Below are 17963 nucleotides of genomic sequence, written 5' to 3'. Positions count from 1 at the left end.
TTACATATACATATATATATATATATATATATATATATGTGTGTGTATATATGGTGCAGATGATAGCGAAAAACAATGATGCAAGACAGAGGATTAACTATCCTTTTAAAACTGTTTTCAAAAACAAATGTATATTCTTAAATAAGTGTTTCTAGTACTCTCGTATATCATATGTATAACAAAGGTTAGCAATTTCACTTAAAAAAGTAATTGATCTACGTACATGAACAAAGTTAAATTATAGATCATTACATACCCACGAACAATTCTTGATAATGAATTCATGATGTAAAGCCGAAGGAAATTAATCCTTTTTCTGTATCTTCTTACAATCTTTATAGTCACGTTTGAGGTTAGATCATTGGCGTAAGATTAGGTTAGGGTTAAATGTGACATGGTTGATCTAACGATCAAATGAATATTTGATTGATTATCTTTCTGATAAATCAACAATGATCTAATTGTTTCTTTCCTCACATGTGTGAAACAAAAATTTTAATAATTTTATCCTGGTTAACAAAATAATACAAATTTGATCAATTGAATTCTGATTTCTAAATGATCAGATTTTGATTTAAATCATCCCAAAAGATCAACAAATGACATATAAAATATTTAGACGTTTATCTCAAAATTAATATTGAAATATTCGAAATTAATATCAATAAACAGCTTCTCAGTCAGTTGAGTCTGTCGAAAACAAATTTTGTCAAACACTGCTACAAATTTTTTCAACAAAAAGACATCAATATTTCATGCAAATTCTGTTATATATCATATTTTGTTATATATTTAGTTATATATCAACAAATTGATAGCAAATATACAACAAAATCTGCTGAGAACAAATTGTCGACAAAAAACATGCTTACTGACAACCTAACAGTAAATTAACAATCGACCTTTGCTTGGTTTCTGTCATGATGGAAGGGATTCTTACATCATATGTGGTTTTTCCTGATAATTTGCTCTCACTTAAGCTTTATCGGCAAACTGCGAGAAAATAGTTAATGAGCTGTAATTTGCTGAAATTTTTGATCGAATTTTGCAATAATTTGTTAGTAATGTTCTCAAGAAAATTATTAACATTTTACTTTCAAATAATATATATATATGCTTTGTCTGTGCTTTGTCTGCTGAATGCAGCCATTGTTGATACTTGTGGATTCATTTCAACCATTTTTTGCCGGAGCACATATTTTTATTCATTCATATATTTCTTAATTTTTAAGAATAAATCTTACTTCAGTTTTTATTCAAATTCAGTTTTTAATCAAATTAAATTTTATTTTTATATTTAAACACATATAATTATGTAGGCATATGAATGTAATATATTAGGTTGGCAAGAAAGTAATTGCGTTTTTTTAAAAGGCATTTATCAGTAAAAACCGCAATTACTTTCTTATCAATCAACATAAATATATCTTGATAGAGTAAAGTTTCAGCTTTAAGAATCTCGTTTTTAAATTGCGATACGACAATTTTTAACGGAGTTATGAGCAATTAAAGTAAAAATGATCCTTTTATTTAATCCGTGATAACTCGGTAACCAAAAATCGTAGGAATATTTTTAAAAAACGATTTTGTAGGGAAAATATCAAGTTTTTACGATAGATAGTCGAAAATTTTTTCAAATTTGTTTTGGACACATTACAAGCCCACAAAGTGAGAAGAAAATTTCCCGTCTTTTTCAACTCGTAGTTTTTGGTATGTAAAAATTACCAAACTCATATAAACTTAAAAAATGTGGTAAGCTCTTAAAAGTGGAGATTTCAAGCTTTAAAATCCTTTTTTTAAATTTAAATTTCATATACAACTTTGAGCTAAAAAAACGCAATTATTTCCTTGCCAACCCAATACATTTTGTATGTATGTATACAAAACATTATCACAAAAACTAATTTTTACTATGCTCATAGCAATCACTCACAAATACAGTACAATTGTGGCGGCAGATTATGACTTGTAGAATATATTGTGACCGAGCCAAAAATGAATTTTTTTTTTCGAACCTATTACAAACAAAAAAGGATTCCTTTAAATTAACTTGAATTTAATTCTGTAAGAAGTACTTTTACATCCTTTGTTAATTGTCGGAAAGAAGTTCTTTTTGAGTTCATTTCGAACAAATTACGCTAATTCATAAAGAAGTCAATAAAATGAATTTTTTTTTTAGTTCAAATGAATTAATTGCTATCTGGACATGAGTCGCTGAAGTGGGCCAATTATATCCAACTAGAACACAGAAATCATGAGGACATCATCTTGATCTCATTCAAATATTCTTCATTACTTATAAATCAATTTTTAGATATCAAATGACGACATCATAATGTTCTGTGAATGATGTTCTGCGATATCATTTTAATTTAATTATGACTCCGTATTCTACTTGAGTAGTTATAAAATCGGATTATAGGGGATTGAAGGGGAATTCTTTTTTAAACACTAATAGGCCGATATGTATATAATAATCGATTCTTGTGTTTAGTTTAATGTTAAGGCAGCATATATTTTTTATACATACTTAAAACAGTAATTGTACTGAGAAAAAAATATAGTTAATTTTAATAAATATTTAGTTCAATACTGCCAACTAAACATTTACTTACAGTAAGTAAATATTATAAATTATAATATAAATTATAATAAATATTTGTTCAATAAAAAAATGATTGTTAAATCAAATTAACATTTCTTGTATCAAATAAATATATCTTTATATTTAATAAATATTTAGTTGATAGTATTCAACTAAACATTTATTAAAATTGATTGTATTTTTTTTCAGTACGGTAACGATTTCCGACGAAGCAGAACAACAAGTCATGATAACAAATCAAAATGATATTAAAATGAATAGGAAATGATGATTGAAAAATGATTTTTAATGATTCATGATCTAATAATTATTTTGAAGTCATTTTGACATCATTTTGATATCACAATGACTTATTGTTTTGCTTGGGTTACGCCGAATAGCTCGCTGCTCAGTGCGAGATTGACTCGCGATTTGTGGATCCCGCCATTCGGATTCGGCATTAAACTATAAGTTCCCTCGAGTGTTGACAAACTCTAAAGAGTAAGAATGCAACTACTCCCAGTAAGCAAGAAACATTTTGGAACATTTCAGCAACATTGTAGCAATGTTACAACGTTTCTTGATTATTGGGTTATCAAATACAAAACATACTATCAAATAAAAAAATATTTACACCCCATGTGGACACTGCTTTCATGAAAATTATTTGTTACGGTCAAAAGATAAACATGATTTAAGTCAGCCATTGTAACAAACTTTTATGAAAGATTTAAATGTCCGCATGGGATGTGAAAATGTTTTTTTATTTGATAGTACTGTTTTTTGGTAATATTTTGTATACATATATTTGCATGTACATAGTTTATATAATTTAATTTTATGCAAATAAAGACAAGTTTCAATATTCTTGTTGAAAATGTCAAGAAATAAACAGGACAGGCTGTATTTAATATACTTTCATTTGAAAAACAGTATTGATAAGATAATTATATTTTGTATTTTGTATTTCAAATATTAACATTGATAATCAACCTTATTATTTGAATTACAAGATACAAAAAGCTTTCAGTCTTTCGATTTTAAATACAAAATACGTAATATTTTTATGTGATCCGCTAAAATAAAAAATACAAAATACGCTTGTATTGCAAATAGCGTGTTTTAAATAAAAGTATTTCAAATATATGTCTAGCCTTGGAAATGAATTAATAAAAATATCAATGAAATTCTCTCCATTAACGAATCTTCAATTTCTTTCTCAAAGAGAGGAAGCTTTTCAAGAAGAGAAATCTGAAAAAAATACAGATTCCAGTACATTTATCGCGTTGCTGCCTGCAACATAATGGAAAATGAGAATATAATCAATACGACTCTATAATGCACCAACTGCATGCACGCATTACGTGATGTTAATTCCACCTGGCTTGTAATGCATTTACAAGTATCGACGCGAATCAACCTCGGCTGGCTTACGTCAATCTCTCATAGTGCAATGAGACATCTGGTAGGTTGCCTATCCGCAGGCTTCGGCATCTTCGTAACGGAAATGTATAACACGTAATGTGCACAAGGTGTCCCTGCATTTTTTGCTATGTAATGATTTTAATTATAAGGACGATCAAACTCGGATCATCAATTGAATCGACGATTAATTTGTAAAGCAATTATTTATCTTACGTAATAATTTCATTAATTTGAATTAAATAAAGCTATTAAATTTTAAGCAAGTGTTTTAATTCATCGATTAATCAATCGCATTGCAAAAAAATGCAACTTTACTATGTAAAAGCTTTTATTTGATTTTGGGAAGAAAAATTAGAAATGATAAATTATACGTATAGAAAATTAATTTGTTAGAAGCAATTGGTTGAATTTATCGCCGATCATCAGAGTTTGTGTTTTGCTGCTTTTTTTTAATGCTTTTTTATTTTACAAAATTGTATACAAAATTGTAAATAAAATCTTATCTTATATATTTTATACATAATTAAATCACCCATGTGGATCTTAGTACATACAGAACTCGTATAATCATCTTTTTGATGTATTTGGACTAATATAAATATATAATATACAATAATATATGTATCGCAGAATCAAATGCCGATTCTGGCAGTATATACTATATTATACATAGTAATATCCGCATAAAGTCCGCATCAAAACCGCGATACGATTTCATGTATGTATTAACAAGGGATCGTCTCGATTTGTACAAGTTAATAAAAAACCTCGATATCAGTAAAAGTTGACAGCATAAGATGTAAATTAAAAAAAAAAGCAAAACCGTATCCAAGAAATTTGATATTATAGTGCATGGTAAAAGTTCTCGAACGGTTATATATTATAATGTTTGAAACAAAAGTAATAAGGTTTTAAGATGATATTAATTTGAAATGATCTTGAAAAGTGCTTTTAAGATCAACACAAAAATTTTAAACGGAACTCTATTTTTCCCAGCATATTTTTATAGCTGACTTTGAGACATTTCCAGAATATTGTTTACAAATCTTTTCTTCATAAGAACTTTCCCAGGTATGGCACTTGAAAGTTACAGTACTGCCGATATTAACATTAAATTTCTTGGGATCTGGATCTTGCCTTTTTTCTTAATTAACATCTTATGCATTCAACTTTTATTGATATCAAAATTTTTCATTAACTTGTTATACAAACCGAGATTATCCTTATAAGATTCACATAGATGGTTTAATTATGTCAGAATATTTAAGATAAAATTTTATTTACAATTTTGTATATCGTGTAAAATACAAAAGCATTAAAAAAGCAAAACACATACCTACATATGCATATTAAAAACAAAAATATATACCAGACAGTAACTAAAATGAAATGACAAACAAGAAGTCTAAAAACTGACGCGAATTTAAGATCTTCCGAAATAGGTCCAAGATGTTTTCAAGACGTTCGATGTACTTGCGAGAATTTAATACGCTACAATAACACGAAAATTAGTTCTGATATAAAAAAAATTAAATCCTGCTGCTAATAATATTAGAATGCCCGATGACCCACTTATAAACATGCTTGTTCGGAATAGTGCGTCATCAACAAACGCATTGTTCCTTCGTTTTAGCAACAGCTGGCCTCACCACCGTCACCACTACCATCACTATCACCACCACCGCCACCACCACCACCACCACCACCATCACCACCACCACCATCATTGCCACCATCATCGCCGTCAGGCAGAGGGTACATCTTGCACCCTTCTCCATTAAATAGCTCAAGGTATCATCCTCTCCTTGGTTTTTAAAACGAAAACGTACGTACAAGTCGCTCTCGGGCAGCTGCTCTCCTCTCTCGAGGAAAAGGAACGTACGGACAGAGAGAGAGAGAGAGAGAGAGAGAGAGAGAGAGAGAGAGAGAGAGAGAGAGAGAGGAAGAATAGTAGATAGAGATTCGTTTCTTTCAACGAATTTATTTGTTTAGCATATGAATGGTGCGCGCGAGAGCGCGCGTTCACGGTTGCGCACGGTGAACCCTTTGGCATATTACAAAGAATTCAATAAAGTTCGTAAGGAAGGCCCGGAGGGAACCAGTCTCAGGCTGGAGGTCGGAGAGAACGGGAGACGAGAGACACAGAGGAAAAGAGAGAAAGAGAAAATGTGTAAACGAAAGCCAGAGAGCGAGAGAGAGAACTACCTCTTCTCCGTGAGAACGCGCATGCTGTACCTTATTCTGAGCCCAATGCACATCAACGGGTAGCAAAAAGAAACCTTTTTTTTTTCAGGTAGCCAGATATGAATTCGCTCGGCAAACTTTGACACAGTATTTCGACTTATACGATATTTTAGGATATTTTACATTTTGATACATTTCGGTTGATGATTTTAATATTATTCCAATTTTATTATTGCAAAATTATTGCTTTATGAGAAAAATATCGATGATATAAATGAAGAAAATAAGAAAGTAAAAGTGAGAAAGAAAAATATTTTTTTATATAATAAGCGGTTCCTCTCTGTGATTTATAAAACGTACACAAGTAATCAAATTAGTGATATACAAACTAGATAAAAGAAATAACATCTAGATACATCTCTTTATTTCTTTTATATCACTTCAATTTTATTTCAACTCACATGTATTATCACATTGTAAATTCTGTTTCTCGATTTGATAACACAAAAATAAATCGAATAAACGTAAAGTGTGATCAAACCTACTTGTTGAAACACCACGGAAGATTAATTTAATCGATCTTACAGTTGCTCCGAAATTCATCATCGCACGTGTGGTACATTTCGAACAATATTTCGCGATAGATACAGCGTGTAAAAATATACTTTGGTTCCCTTTTATTTGAGGCAAGTAGAGCTCTGTACTAGAAAGCGGGAGAAGCGTGAAGCGCGTGCACGCGTGCACGCGTACGCATACAGGCATGCACGCGAGCGGGCGAGAAGCCAGGTGTTTTATTTCAAACCGTGGGACTCTCCTTAAAGAGAGGGATGCTTTTGCGCGTCGCGTACACGCGCTTACACGTCCCGTCCGGTCCCGTTTGCAGGAGCGAGACGGAGGAGTCAGGACGAATGAAAAACAGGATTCGCGTCCCTCCACGCTTCTACGGGCAACCCTCACTACTTTTATTGTGTTTCCTTGTTCGATCGAACGTAACGTAACCCTCCCGCCCCTCTTCGCACTTCTCGACCGCCCCTCGTCCTTTGATAGCGAGTTTTTCCTCTTCCTTTTTTTTCTTTGTGCTCCTCCGCGCCATCCAGAAAGAATTGTGAAACTTTGCGTCTACGGGGGTACGTTTTACACGTGGTAACTCTACACACGTGGAGGAAGACAGAGGAGCGAGGAATAGGAGGTAGAGAGAGAGAGAGAGAGAGAGAGAGAGAGAGAGAGAGAGAGAGACAGAGTTGGAGCGATGCAAAAAAGACGAAACATTGTCCATAGAGCACACATCTCTTCTTTCGAAAGCAGGAAACCCGAATCCAAATCCTTGGGAGCTTGCAAATTTGGGACCCGCGGTAAGCTGGCGATCTTGCCAGGGAGAAATCCGTTTCTCCTACCCTCTCTACCTTTCCTTCTTTCCTTCTTCTTCCTTTCTATATCGTGCGATCGTTTTGGATGAAACGGTTACGTGAGCGCCGTGCCACACAAAAGGATGCACGGCTCTCTCTCTCTCTCTCTCTCTCTCTCTCTCTCTCTCCCCCTTTCTATCCTTTCTTCCTTCCAAATTCGTGCGCGATCGTTAATAACCGCGCCTCGCAAGGTGGCGGAAACGCTGTCATCTACCTCGCTCCCGAATCGGCCGGAAATGCGCGGGAACACGCCGAGCAACATCCTGGAGAAAGAATGCTTTCTCTCGAAGAACTGCACGCAACATGATGCGACATGTATATTATTCGTGAAATATATAAATTACGAAACTGTTACATTTCTCTCGACAACTCTAATTTTTGCGAATAGATCCTTTCTAAAGATCTATTTAATTTTTTCTTCGATTTAAAAATCATCGAGATATTCGAATTTATTTATAAAGTTAATTTGAAGATCATATGAAGGAAAATTGGAAGAGATTATAGGAAGATGGTCAACGAGACATTGCACGTGATTTTACTGAACTTTTATTATTGTTTCCCATTTTTGCAACATATACTTTTACAAAATTTTACAAAAAGTTTTTCATTGCTTTTATATGTGATCTTGTAGTTTATAAATCGTAAATTGATTTGTGTAATTAATATATAAGATAATAATAACAACATTGCTACCGTTCAAAAAAATTTTGTTATAAATATATCACAACAATAAGAATCAATAAGATATCTTGTGCATTAATATGTTACATAATATTACATAATATGAAATCTCTTCAAATCTGTAATAAAATGAAGCTGACTTTAATTTACAAATCGACACTCAAGACTTTCCGATGCTGTGAAATAAATAAAAACCATCGAGATCTGGTTTCATCGGATTCACGTTTCTATAATAAAGCTCCTTATCGGAAATCGGACAACACGTTGATATATCGAGCAGATCCAGCAGGCCGGGAAGAGTGCAATTTGATTTTAACTATTCACAAATATTGCCTTCAACCCCGCCTGCCCGATCCTCGAAGATTTCCACCTCGAACGACTATTCTCTGAGGAAGCAAATTCCTCCGAAATAGCGTTCTCTCCTTCTCCTTTTTCCACCTGTCCGTTGTCGGTCTCCCTTTGTTTCGCTCCTCGATGAGATACAATGCATCCCGATAGGCCGGGACTAGTGCAATATTGAAATATATATTTCCGTTGAATATTGACACATATCTCGACCTATCTTCTATGCAACATGTAGCATCGCTCGTCTGCCGGGATGTCGACGAATCGGCCGAATCAACGACGATATATACTTTTTGACTCGACGGTAGTCATTCCGCTCCAATTTGCGATGCAGGATCGTGCGAGTCGAAGCCCAGGGCCGAACCCGTTGAAGGGTCCCGCGGGCCAGGCGGCGACTCTCCGGTTGTTAGACCACGTGGGCTTTTTCCGTCGGAAGCTGTAAGGAAAACAAAATATGATTTCTAAGTGAGCTCTTTTTGAAATTGCCAAAAATGTATGAGAGATCAAAATTTATAAAGTCGGTTTAAAATAAATTTATTTATTTAAGTTGATAAAATAATAGCACGATTATGAAGAAAAAAATAGAATTAAATTAAATCAAAATTAAAGCAAGAGATTACGTAAATTACTTTTAACGAATAAATTAAAATAACATAAAAGATTCGGAAAGAGTACAACACGAGCAAGAGTTTATTTAAATTTTAAATTACTTGAATTAAATTAAAACACTACATTCCGTCAAATCTCTTTCGGACGATGAATTTACGAATAAAAAATTTGCAAATCGAGCAACACACTTGATCGAGTTAACAAATTCAGGGTCGACGATTTCGTGAATCTATTTGCAAAAAAAAATTCCCAAAAGTTGCTCGGACGAGATGCGCGCGAACCAACTTCGCGACGAATTTTCTGCTTGAGTGATCACCGCCGGAAATCGCGCGGCAAATTCCATCGGTTTCGCGATACGAGCAATTCGTTGGAATCACGCGAGATTACGCACGCCGCGTCGCGTAACACGCGTTCGCTCATTGATGGGGGCGAGAAATGCGTGAGCGCCGCGTGCGTGTTTCTCTCCTCCTCTCTCTCACTCATTCGCACATACACACTCTCTTCCCTTCTCTCTCTCTCTCTCTCTCTCCCCCCATCTTCTTTCTCTCACTCGCTTAGATGCACGGGGGGGGCTCTCCGACGTGGCCTTGGCGGTCAGTCTCCAAATCGGAGAGCCTCTAACATCTAGGGTCTCTACTTCGAATCACAAATCGTAGCCCGAGGTCGCTTCTCGTGGACTATAGGTCGTTCACGGACGCTCCACGTTGCCGATCCTCAAAATAGGGCCTCTCGCTGAGAAATAGGGACCTGCCGGAATTTCTGTGAAACGAGAAACCGGGGGCTCTGGGCACGCTACTCGTGTATACGCGCACACACGCACGCACGAACACACACACACCACGCGCGCGCGAGCACATACACGCATGCACGCACGCACAAAGAGACAACAGCATGCGCACATAAACGGGCGCGAGAATTTCGTTTATTCCTAAAGTAGCACGAAACTTTTGAAGCCGACCGATTCGAATGCTAACGGAGAAACAAACGATCTGTATCTCTCTTTTTGTTTTGAAGCTCCTCGTAATAATGACGCAATATCCTCGAAACTCGATTTCCGACGCCACCGGTCTCGGCAACGGTGAGCGGAGACGGACGCGCGGCGCGCAGATATTCGCGCGTAAATACGCTATTGTTTATCGCCCGCGCGTTTCTCGTTTCTCCGTAACTCGTAACTCGAGCTCTATCACGGTGCTCGGTGCGTGCTGGTGCGTGCGTAACGCAAATAGTGTCTCGCGCTTCACGCTATATATCCATCGAGGTTTTTGGCGAAGGACGACGCCGGTACGATCGAAAATCTCCCGCGAAAAAGGATCGCTCCTTCGAGAACACTCTCTCTCTCTCTCTCTCTCTCTCTCTCACTCTCTCTCTCTCTCTCTCTCTCTGATTTTCTTTGACATGACATCGATCTATCCTCGATCCCGCAAGGTCGAAAACAGCCGCGAGAAACGAAAATAAAAACGAAGCGACGCGCGCCGCTAAACAACAATGAAAACAATCGCAAGAAACAATGTCCCTCTCGCGACCTATCTTTCGACCGTTAACTTTGAATCTTTCGTCGCGCGACCCCATTTCACGAATCCACTTCTATTATCATCGAGACAATATATAATATTTTATCAATCATCATTAACAAAAGACAATACGAATCTCGATATATCTCGTCATTTTGTTCCTACAATGTTTCCCGCTACAGTGTTTCAATTAAATAAACTCAACCTTACCTTACCTTAACGTCGTCTTACTTATCTTATTCAAAGGTAGCAGCGAAGGTAGCAGTGAAGGCATTCTCGATCTCGTGCTTCCTCTTCCCGACGAAATCCCGCGCTGGTCACAATCGGCGTGCAAAACGAAGTAGACGCCCGCCGACGTCGATCATCGGCCGTGTCGGCCGTGTCAATCCGCCGTGACGCGGCTTTCGATCCTCGCACAATGCCCCTTCTTCATCATCATCATCCTCTTCGAATGTTCCTCGGCAGTCGGCACGTGACGCGCCGGCGGCCGGGCGGCGTGTTCGATCGAGGTGCGTGATGCGTCACACGCAGGAAATAAATCGAACGCGTCGTTAGTCATTAGTCGTTAGATCGTCCGTCACTCGCGATAGATCACTCTCCTTTTCTCTTTCTTCTTCTATTATTTCAGTCTTTCTTTTTTTTTCTTCGATCTTTTTCAACGGCGATCTTCTTCAGGAAGGATCCTTTCTTCCTCGTCATCCACTGCACAACACTGACTGATTTCGATTAGGGAGAGTAGGAATGCACGCATTACAAGAGAGGAACGAACAAGGGTTCGACGAGGATCGAAACGGAAAGGAAGACTTCTCTTCGGGAGATGAAGAGCCAAACGACCGACTGCGACGAAGTCCTCGAGCAAACTGCGGTCACGGCCAGGTGTCCCGCCTCCTTTATTCGTTTTGGGCCCCAAGTAGTGGGGGACCCGGGCTTATTCTTATTTAACAGCAACACGAGAGTAGTAGCAGCAGCAGCAACAGCAGCAACGGCGACGACGACGACGATGGCAATGCACAACGCGATTCAACGGCACGGCCCCGAACGCTGAAGAGAACCTCCCTCTTGCTTCCTTTTCGTCCCTTTTCTCGAGGCCCTCTTCTCTTTCCCTCCCTCCTTCCCTCCCTCTCACCATCCCTTCCTTAGCCTGCCTACCTCTTCCTTTTCTCGCTTTCTTGTCCTCGGCGTCCCTTGTGCTCTCTCTCTCTCTCTCTCTCTCTCTCTCTCTCTCTCTACCCGCCCCCCTCCCTCCGGTTTTCCCTTTTTTAGTTTCTCCGAGCATTATTCCAATCACACGTTCGGAACCCGCCAAAATTGTATCAGCTGTCCTCCGGATTTTGCCTACGGCTGACGACTCCTTTCAGTGATGTGACGCCCCTCGTCCTTCTTCCGTCCAGGTCCACCGTCCAGGTTCCGTCCAGGTTACTCTTCCGTCCAGATAGGTAGGCGATCGGCGACCGGCGACCAATCGGAGACCAGGGGAGACACGGTCTGATCGCACGTCGGGACCCGGGGGAGAAATCCCGCCATTCGGCGGAAGGGGAGGGGAAAGAGGAACGATTAAAATTAACGCTTGACGATTATACACGCGCGCGATGACGGTTTGCGCTTCGCTCGCCGTTTGTGATTTACGAGGATGTGACAGATATCCGCCGCGTGGTAGAACCGTATAGAACGAGATCGGCTTCTTGCTTCATCCTGCTTGAGCTAACTGCCTGCCTCCCTGTCTTCCTTGTTCCTTCGGATCGAGTCCTTCCCATCGATTGCGATGAAAAGCGCTCGCGTGCTTCCTAACGGAGCACCGGATTAAACGTGATTTATCGGAGCGAAAACTTTGGAAAACCGTACGAATGATCGATGTATCTATGTTCTTGTAAGATTCAACTCGCACAAAGACGTTAACGAACATAAAGCTCGTCTTGCTGTTAGATAATCCATAATTCGCCTCAAATTTCAGGATGGAATTCTATTTACAGTGTTATATTTACGTGCGTATATTTTAATATACATTTTTAGGTGTTTACATGCACAAAATTCTTCAAATTATTATATTGCACGGCATATAGGCATATAGAATAAAAAGAATTTTATTTTCAATTTTATTTTAAATTCTAATTCGAATTTATGGATCTAAAAAGAATAAGTCTGAAATATTTGATCCGATGAATTAATTGTCTGTCAAATTTTTTATAAATGTTATATGTATAGATAACTAAAAATATATATAAATTTATATATAAAGATTCGAACTTTATAATAAAAATACGAAATTCGTATAGTGTTTTCATCTCGCTCAATAGATATAAATGATATAAGCGGGCAACTAAATGATCAGGCAACAAATATTATGTCTGCCTAACACTGTTAGAAATATTCTTAAATTTCATTAAATTTTAAGTTACACAATTTGAATTTAATTTCATGACACCAAATTTAATGTATTTATAACTAAAAAGTATATTTGTATACATATATAAAATTTAATGTATTTTTCATGAAAATTTATGAAATTTAATGTACACGTTCATTACATTTAATTACTGTAAGTAATTACTGTAACTTAATTTTCAGTTAATCATTCATTACTTTTAATTTCGTTCATACCACGAGCTTCATTTACATGTAAAGGAAGCTCATGGTGACACTTTTAATAATGTAATAGTTATAAAAATTTGTTTTTTGAATTTATCGCGGATATCGTCAATCACCTTGAAAAATACTTGATGTATGTTTTTCTTTTCATTTTCTTTTCATCGTTCAACACCGATTTGACCTCTTCGTAGTGTTTTATAAATAATGCGTTGTAATCCGCGGGACAACAACGATTGCCTCGTCATCTCGCTAAGGTGTTTAGCCCTGTTTACTCAGTAATTTTACGCATCGTGGAACGTACACATGCTCGTTTTGTTCGCCATGCGGCATTTGATTATGCACTTACAAATATATGTAAATAAGATGGCCACTTGAAAATTGCGCATACTTTTTTAAAAATCATCGTACGATACGTTTATAAATTGACTCGACAATTACGATCGACAATTCAAAGTAATTAGTTGCAAAATACAGCATTGTAGACAGCGTTATATTAGATTAATAATAAAATATTAATTTCTAGATTTTAATCCTATCTTTATAAACAAATTCAGTTAAAATTTTTGACATACTAATTATATTAAAATTATTTGTGATTTTGATGTTTAATCCTTCTGTTAATACATGTATAATTTTTTTCAAAAATTAGTAATTAGAAAGATCGAAAAAACGTTTATTGTATCTTTAAAAATAAACTAATTTATTACAACATACATACAAGAATTAGTTTTTTATCTATACATTAATCCGAAACGTTCCGTGTTTTTTGACCTTTCTAGTTATTAATTTTTATTTAGCAATCTCGAGCTACATATTTTACATATTCATTTAATTTTTTTCATTTTTTTCACTACTATATTTTATAAGGCTTTCACTAAAAATATAAAAATAAAAATTTATGCAAAAGTGTTCTTTATTATTCGAAGAATTTTTGAGGTATTCATAACGAAATTCATCACAAAAAAATCAAAATTTTGTACTATTTAAAATTCAATACATAAATATCTATGCATTGACGGAAAGGTCAATTTATGTAGTACTGACATTCGGAAAGTTTTTTTTGTCATCAGAAACTCTTGGAATCGATCTTGGATTCTTCTCGATCGATCTGGAACACCTTGTATAGAAATTGAATTATATCGCAAGAGAATTTTAATCTGACCATTAATGCCGAAATGATTGATCGTCAGATTGTAAATTAACGAAATAATAAGCAAGATCTGGAAGAATGACGTTTCAATCGGGCTTTGCATTGCATTGCATACGAGACGACGCGATTGTACCGATTGTACCGATTGACTCAAACAGTTCGGTCGCTTTGTCGGTCCCGCGGTATCACCTGGAACAGCTGAAACTTACGTTCACCACGTGTTCGCGTCATTAAGAACGTAGGCTTCACTTTGTAACAGGTTGGACGCTCCTCTCAATATTATTAGCAGCACGCTTCTCGTTCTTGGCATATCATCTTTGCGCTGTTCCCATCCCCCCATGATGAATTTCATAAACTATATACTTTTTAAATCCTTATCTTTCTATCCGCGTTTCTTACAAATCTCTCCTCTCTCGCTTCATTCTTTTTCTTTTTTCTATCACGCGACACAGCCGGCTTCGACGCGAAATATCAAATCTATCAAAAGAGCAAAGATCGTTGTAGAAATAACCCGCAGGTATTATTCTTCGAGACGAGTCTCGACATGTACCTATATACATTTCTTCCTTATTCCTCTCCTTTTTCTAGTACGGACGAGAGAGGAAGTGAAGGAGAAGGAGGCAAGGGATGAGATAGAGAAAGAAATCGCTCGATCAGCTGCGACGCGAATGTTTATCGACACGAAGTGTAATCGTCGCACAGCGATTTCCTTTGTATCCCAAACTCCCGCGCTCGTTCAGCCGCGCGAGGGAGGGGGAAGGGAAAGGGAGAAAGAAAAATCGAGGAAAGGGATGATTGAGAACCACTTGTAGGAGGACAGCTGCGCTCTGCGAGCGCATCTGCTGTCGGTTGCGCGGGCACGCGCTCACATATACATATACTTACGCTTACGAGTTGTGCTCTGTGAGTGCGATGAGAAAACGCATACGAATGCATACCTCTTCCTCCTCCGCATACCTCATCCTCTACCTAGAGATATAAAAATAAAAAATTCAAATTCAAATTCAATTTTTACAATTACTTACGGTAAAATTGCAGTAAAATGATAATTTATTGGTAATTTTGCTATATTTATTTATATTTGTCTTTATAGTGTTATATATTGTACTAAATAGGCTGTATGTCCCTACTCTTTAAATCTGAATCACTGATAATCAATGAATTAAATGTGAGAGTCCTAATTTAACTAATCTTTATAGTGTGATCTAATAACCTTGTTTTAATGTTTAAATTCAATGAATACGGTATTGAAAGATTAAAATTAACGTGCAAATATCAATATTTTAGTTATATAATGCTCAAACATTCTTTCTTTTTTTTAACTGAATTTCACTGATTATCAGTGCAAAGTATGCCACTGGGTAATTAGTGATTATCCATTGATTCAGATTTAGAGAGTACTTATGTAAAAAATAAAACAATATTCTTCTAATAATCCTAATAGGACTCACTGATTGAATAACAGGGCTATTGACGAGATCTAAACATATAATTTAATTGTAACAAAACGTATCTGTATGGCACATAGACTCATGCTTAAGTATGTGGCTAATTGCCGACTGATGCTGTTGATCGTGATGTCGTAAACGGGTGTGTGTCAATTGTCCACATCATTAATTAGTTAATTAAAAAAAATTATAATCTCATTGGTAAAGCAGTGAAAAATTACTAGGAACAGGCCGATGTGAGTGGTGTGTGGAATTGAACTGTCAAAGTACAAGTCGTAAATTTCCTGATTTGTCATCCCTGCCTTAAACGTTGTCGATTATTGGTTGTCTAATTATTACATCAATATACAACTGAACAAAATATAACTCAAATAACGTCTACTAATCATATAATGTTATTCCTAATAAAAAACTGAGACGAAAAGTCCTCTACCATTTTGCAATTTTCGCAAAATTTTTTTTTAGTTACCCAATGAGCAATATGTATAAAATTGTCTGTATGAGACAGCTTTAAGATACCTTTAAAAGTTCTTTAAGAAAAATCTTCAAAATATTTCACAAAGAACACGAAAAGATATCTTAAAATTGTCTTATACATCAATTTTATCCGTTCGGCAATATTTAGAAATTAATATCTCGTTAACTGTTACAAAAATTGCATAGAGGACTTTTCAATTTAGTTTTTTATTAGGAATAGCACTGTATAATTAGTGGGCGTTATTTCAGTTACATCCTGTATAGCATCAACATAAAAACATTTTAGTTAACAAAGCATTTTTAACAAAAGCGTAAACGAAATTTCTGGAAGGCGAAAATTGAAACATAAAAATATGAAAAAAGCGTAAATACTTCTTTTACATTTCATTGTTCCAATTTTTGCTTTCTAGAAGTTTTGTTCACGTTCTTCTGTTACTCTTCCATTACATCCGATTTACGCCCCGATTAACCGTAAGGGTTAATGACTAAATATATCAAATTACTCTATCTTTTACATCAAATTATTTTATTTTCTTAATTTTTTTAAATTACTATTTTATCAACCTTAAAAAATTACCAAATAATTTACCGTAATTTACCGAGTAAGTTATTGTCAAACTGGGTCATTTTCATCTCTACTTTCTTTTTGCTACTCTTTTTCTCACCATATTTCTATGTCTCTTTTTCTGCTTTTCTTCCTCCTTCGATCGCCTGCGCAATCTCTTTTCCCTTCTCTTTTCTTCCTCTCTCTTTTTCTCTTTTTTTAATGTTTTCTTCTTGAAACTCGACGGATTGCAACAGTCGGTTTAACGACGAATTGCAATCCGTCGAGTTTCATTGCAATCATCATATCCTGAGATTATCAAGTCTTTTTTGTCTGTTTAAAACATTTTTAATCTATAATTAATCACATTAATTAATCCTTTTGTCATATCTTCTCCCTCTGCCTGAATTTCTTTTACTCAACCCAATTATTTTTTTATTGCGATTCTTCCAAAAAAATATGGCCAAATTCAGAGTTAGTTTTCAACATTTCAATTACATTACTAAATTATAGCCTAGGCTTTTTAACACACTCAAATGGTAAAACCTTATTTAATAAAAATTAAAATTTGAGCAAAAAAGCGAAGGTGCAATTTGAGAGAAAAATTTCGCTCATGCAAGAAAAAACTTAAATTGCAGACAGAGAATTAATAATTATTTTTTCATATTTATATATATATATCTTCGATATGAGGGAACGATACACTTTTGTACGTTTGAAGGAATTTTGCACTTCATTCCGCATACGCAAGAGGTGCATCACTTTTCGAATTTATTGCATCAACGTGTCCGCCTTTTTTCGTAGAATATTTTGAAATTATATAACTATATTGAGTCGCATTATGCTTGTATGAACCATTGTATTTCATTCTATCGACCTTACATGAAAGTGAAGTGGCTTACGCCCTAAAATGTCACATAAACTATTCTCTATTCTATTCGGTGCCATTTTGCTTTTAAACTGCGTCCTAAATCGTCTTCACTTCTTCCTCTGCACGCTTTCTACCCCCTCTC

General features: G+C 35.8%; 1 protein-coding gene across 1 annotated transcript in view; it reads right to left on the bottom strand.

The window, feature by feature from the left end:
- The window catches only part of LOC108688227 (protein PTCD3 homolog, mitochondrial), a 4219-nt gene extending 3848 nt beyond the window's left edge, over nucleotides 1–371 (bottom strand). The window contains exon 1 of the mRNA XM_018194391.1: nucleotides 257–371. Within this exon, the coding sequence (XP_018049880.1) occupies nucleotides 257–285 (29 nt within the window). The 5' untranslated portion in view covers nucleotides 286–371. The remainder of the gene's footprint in view (nucleotides 1–256) is intronic.
- Between the last annotated feature and the right edge of the window lie 17592 nt (nucleotides 372–17963).

This window comes from Atta colombica, unplaced genomic scaffold, assembly GCF_001594045.1.
Source record: "Atta colombica isolate Treedump-2 unplaced genomic scaffold, Acol1.0 scaffold228, whole genome shotgun sequence".
Taxonomy (NCBI): Eukaryota; Metazoa; Arthropoda; class Insecta; order Hymenoptera; family Formicidae; genus Atta; species Atta colombica.
Note: the sequence above shows the minus strand (reverse complement) of the source record. Positions and strands in the feature narration are given on the sequence as shown.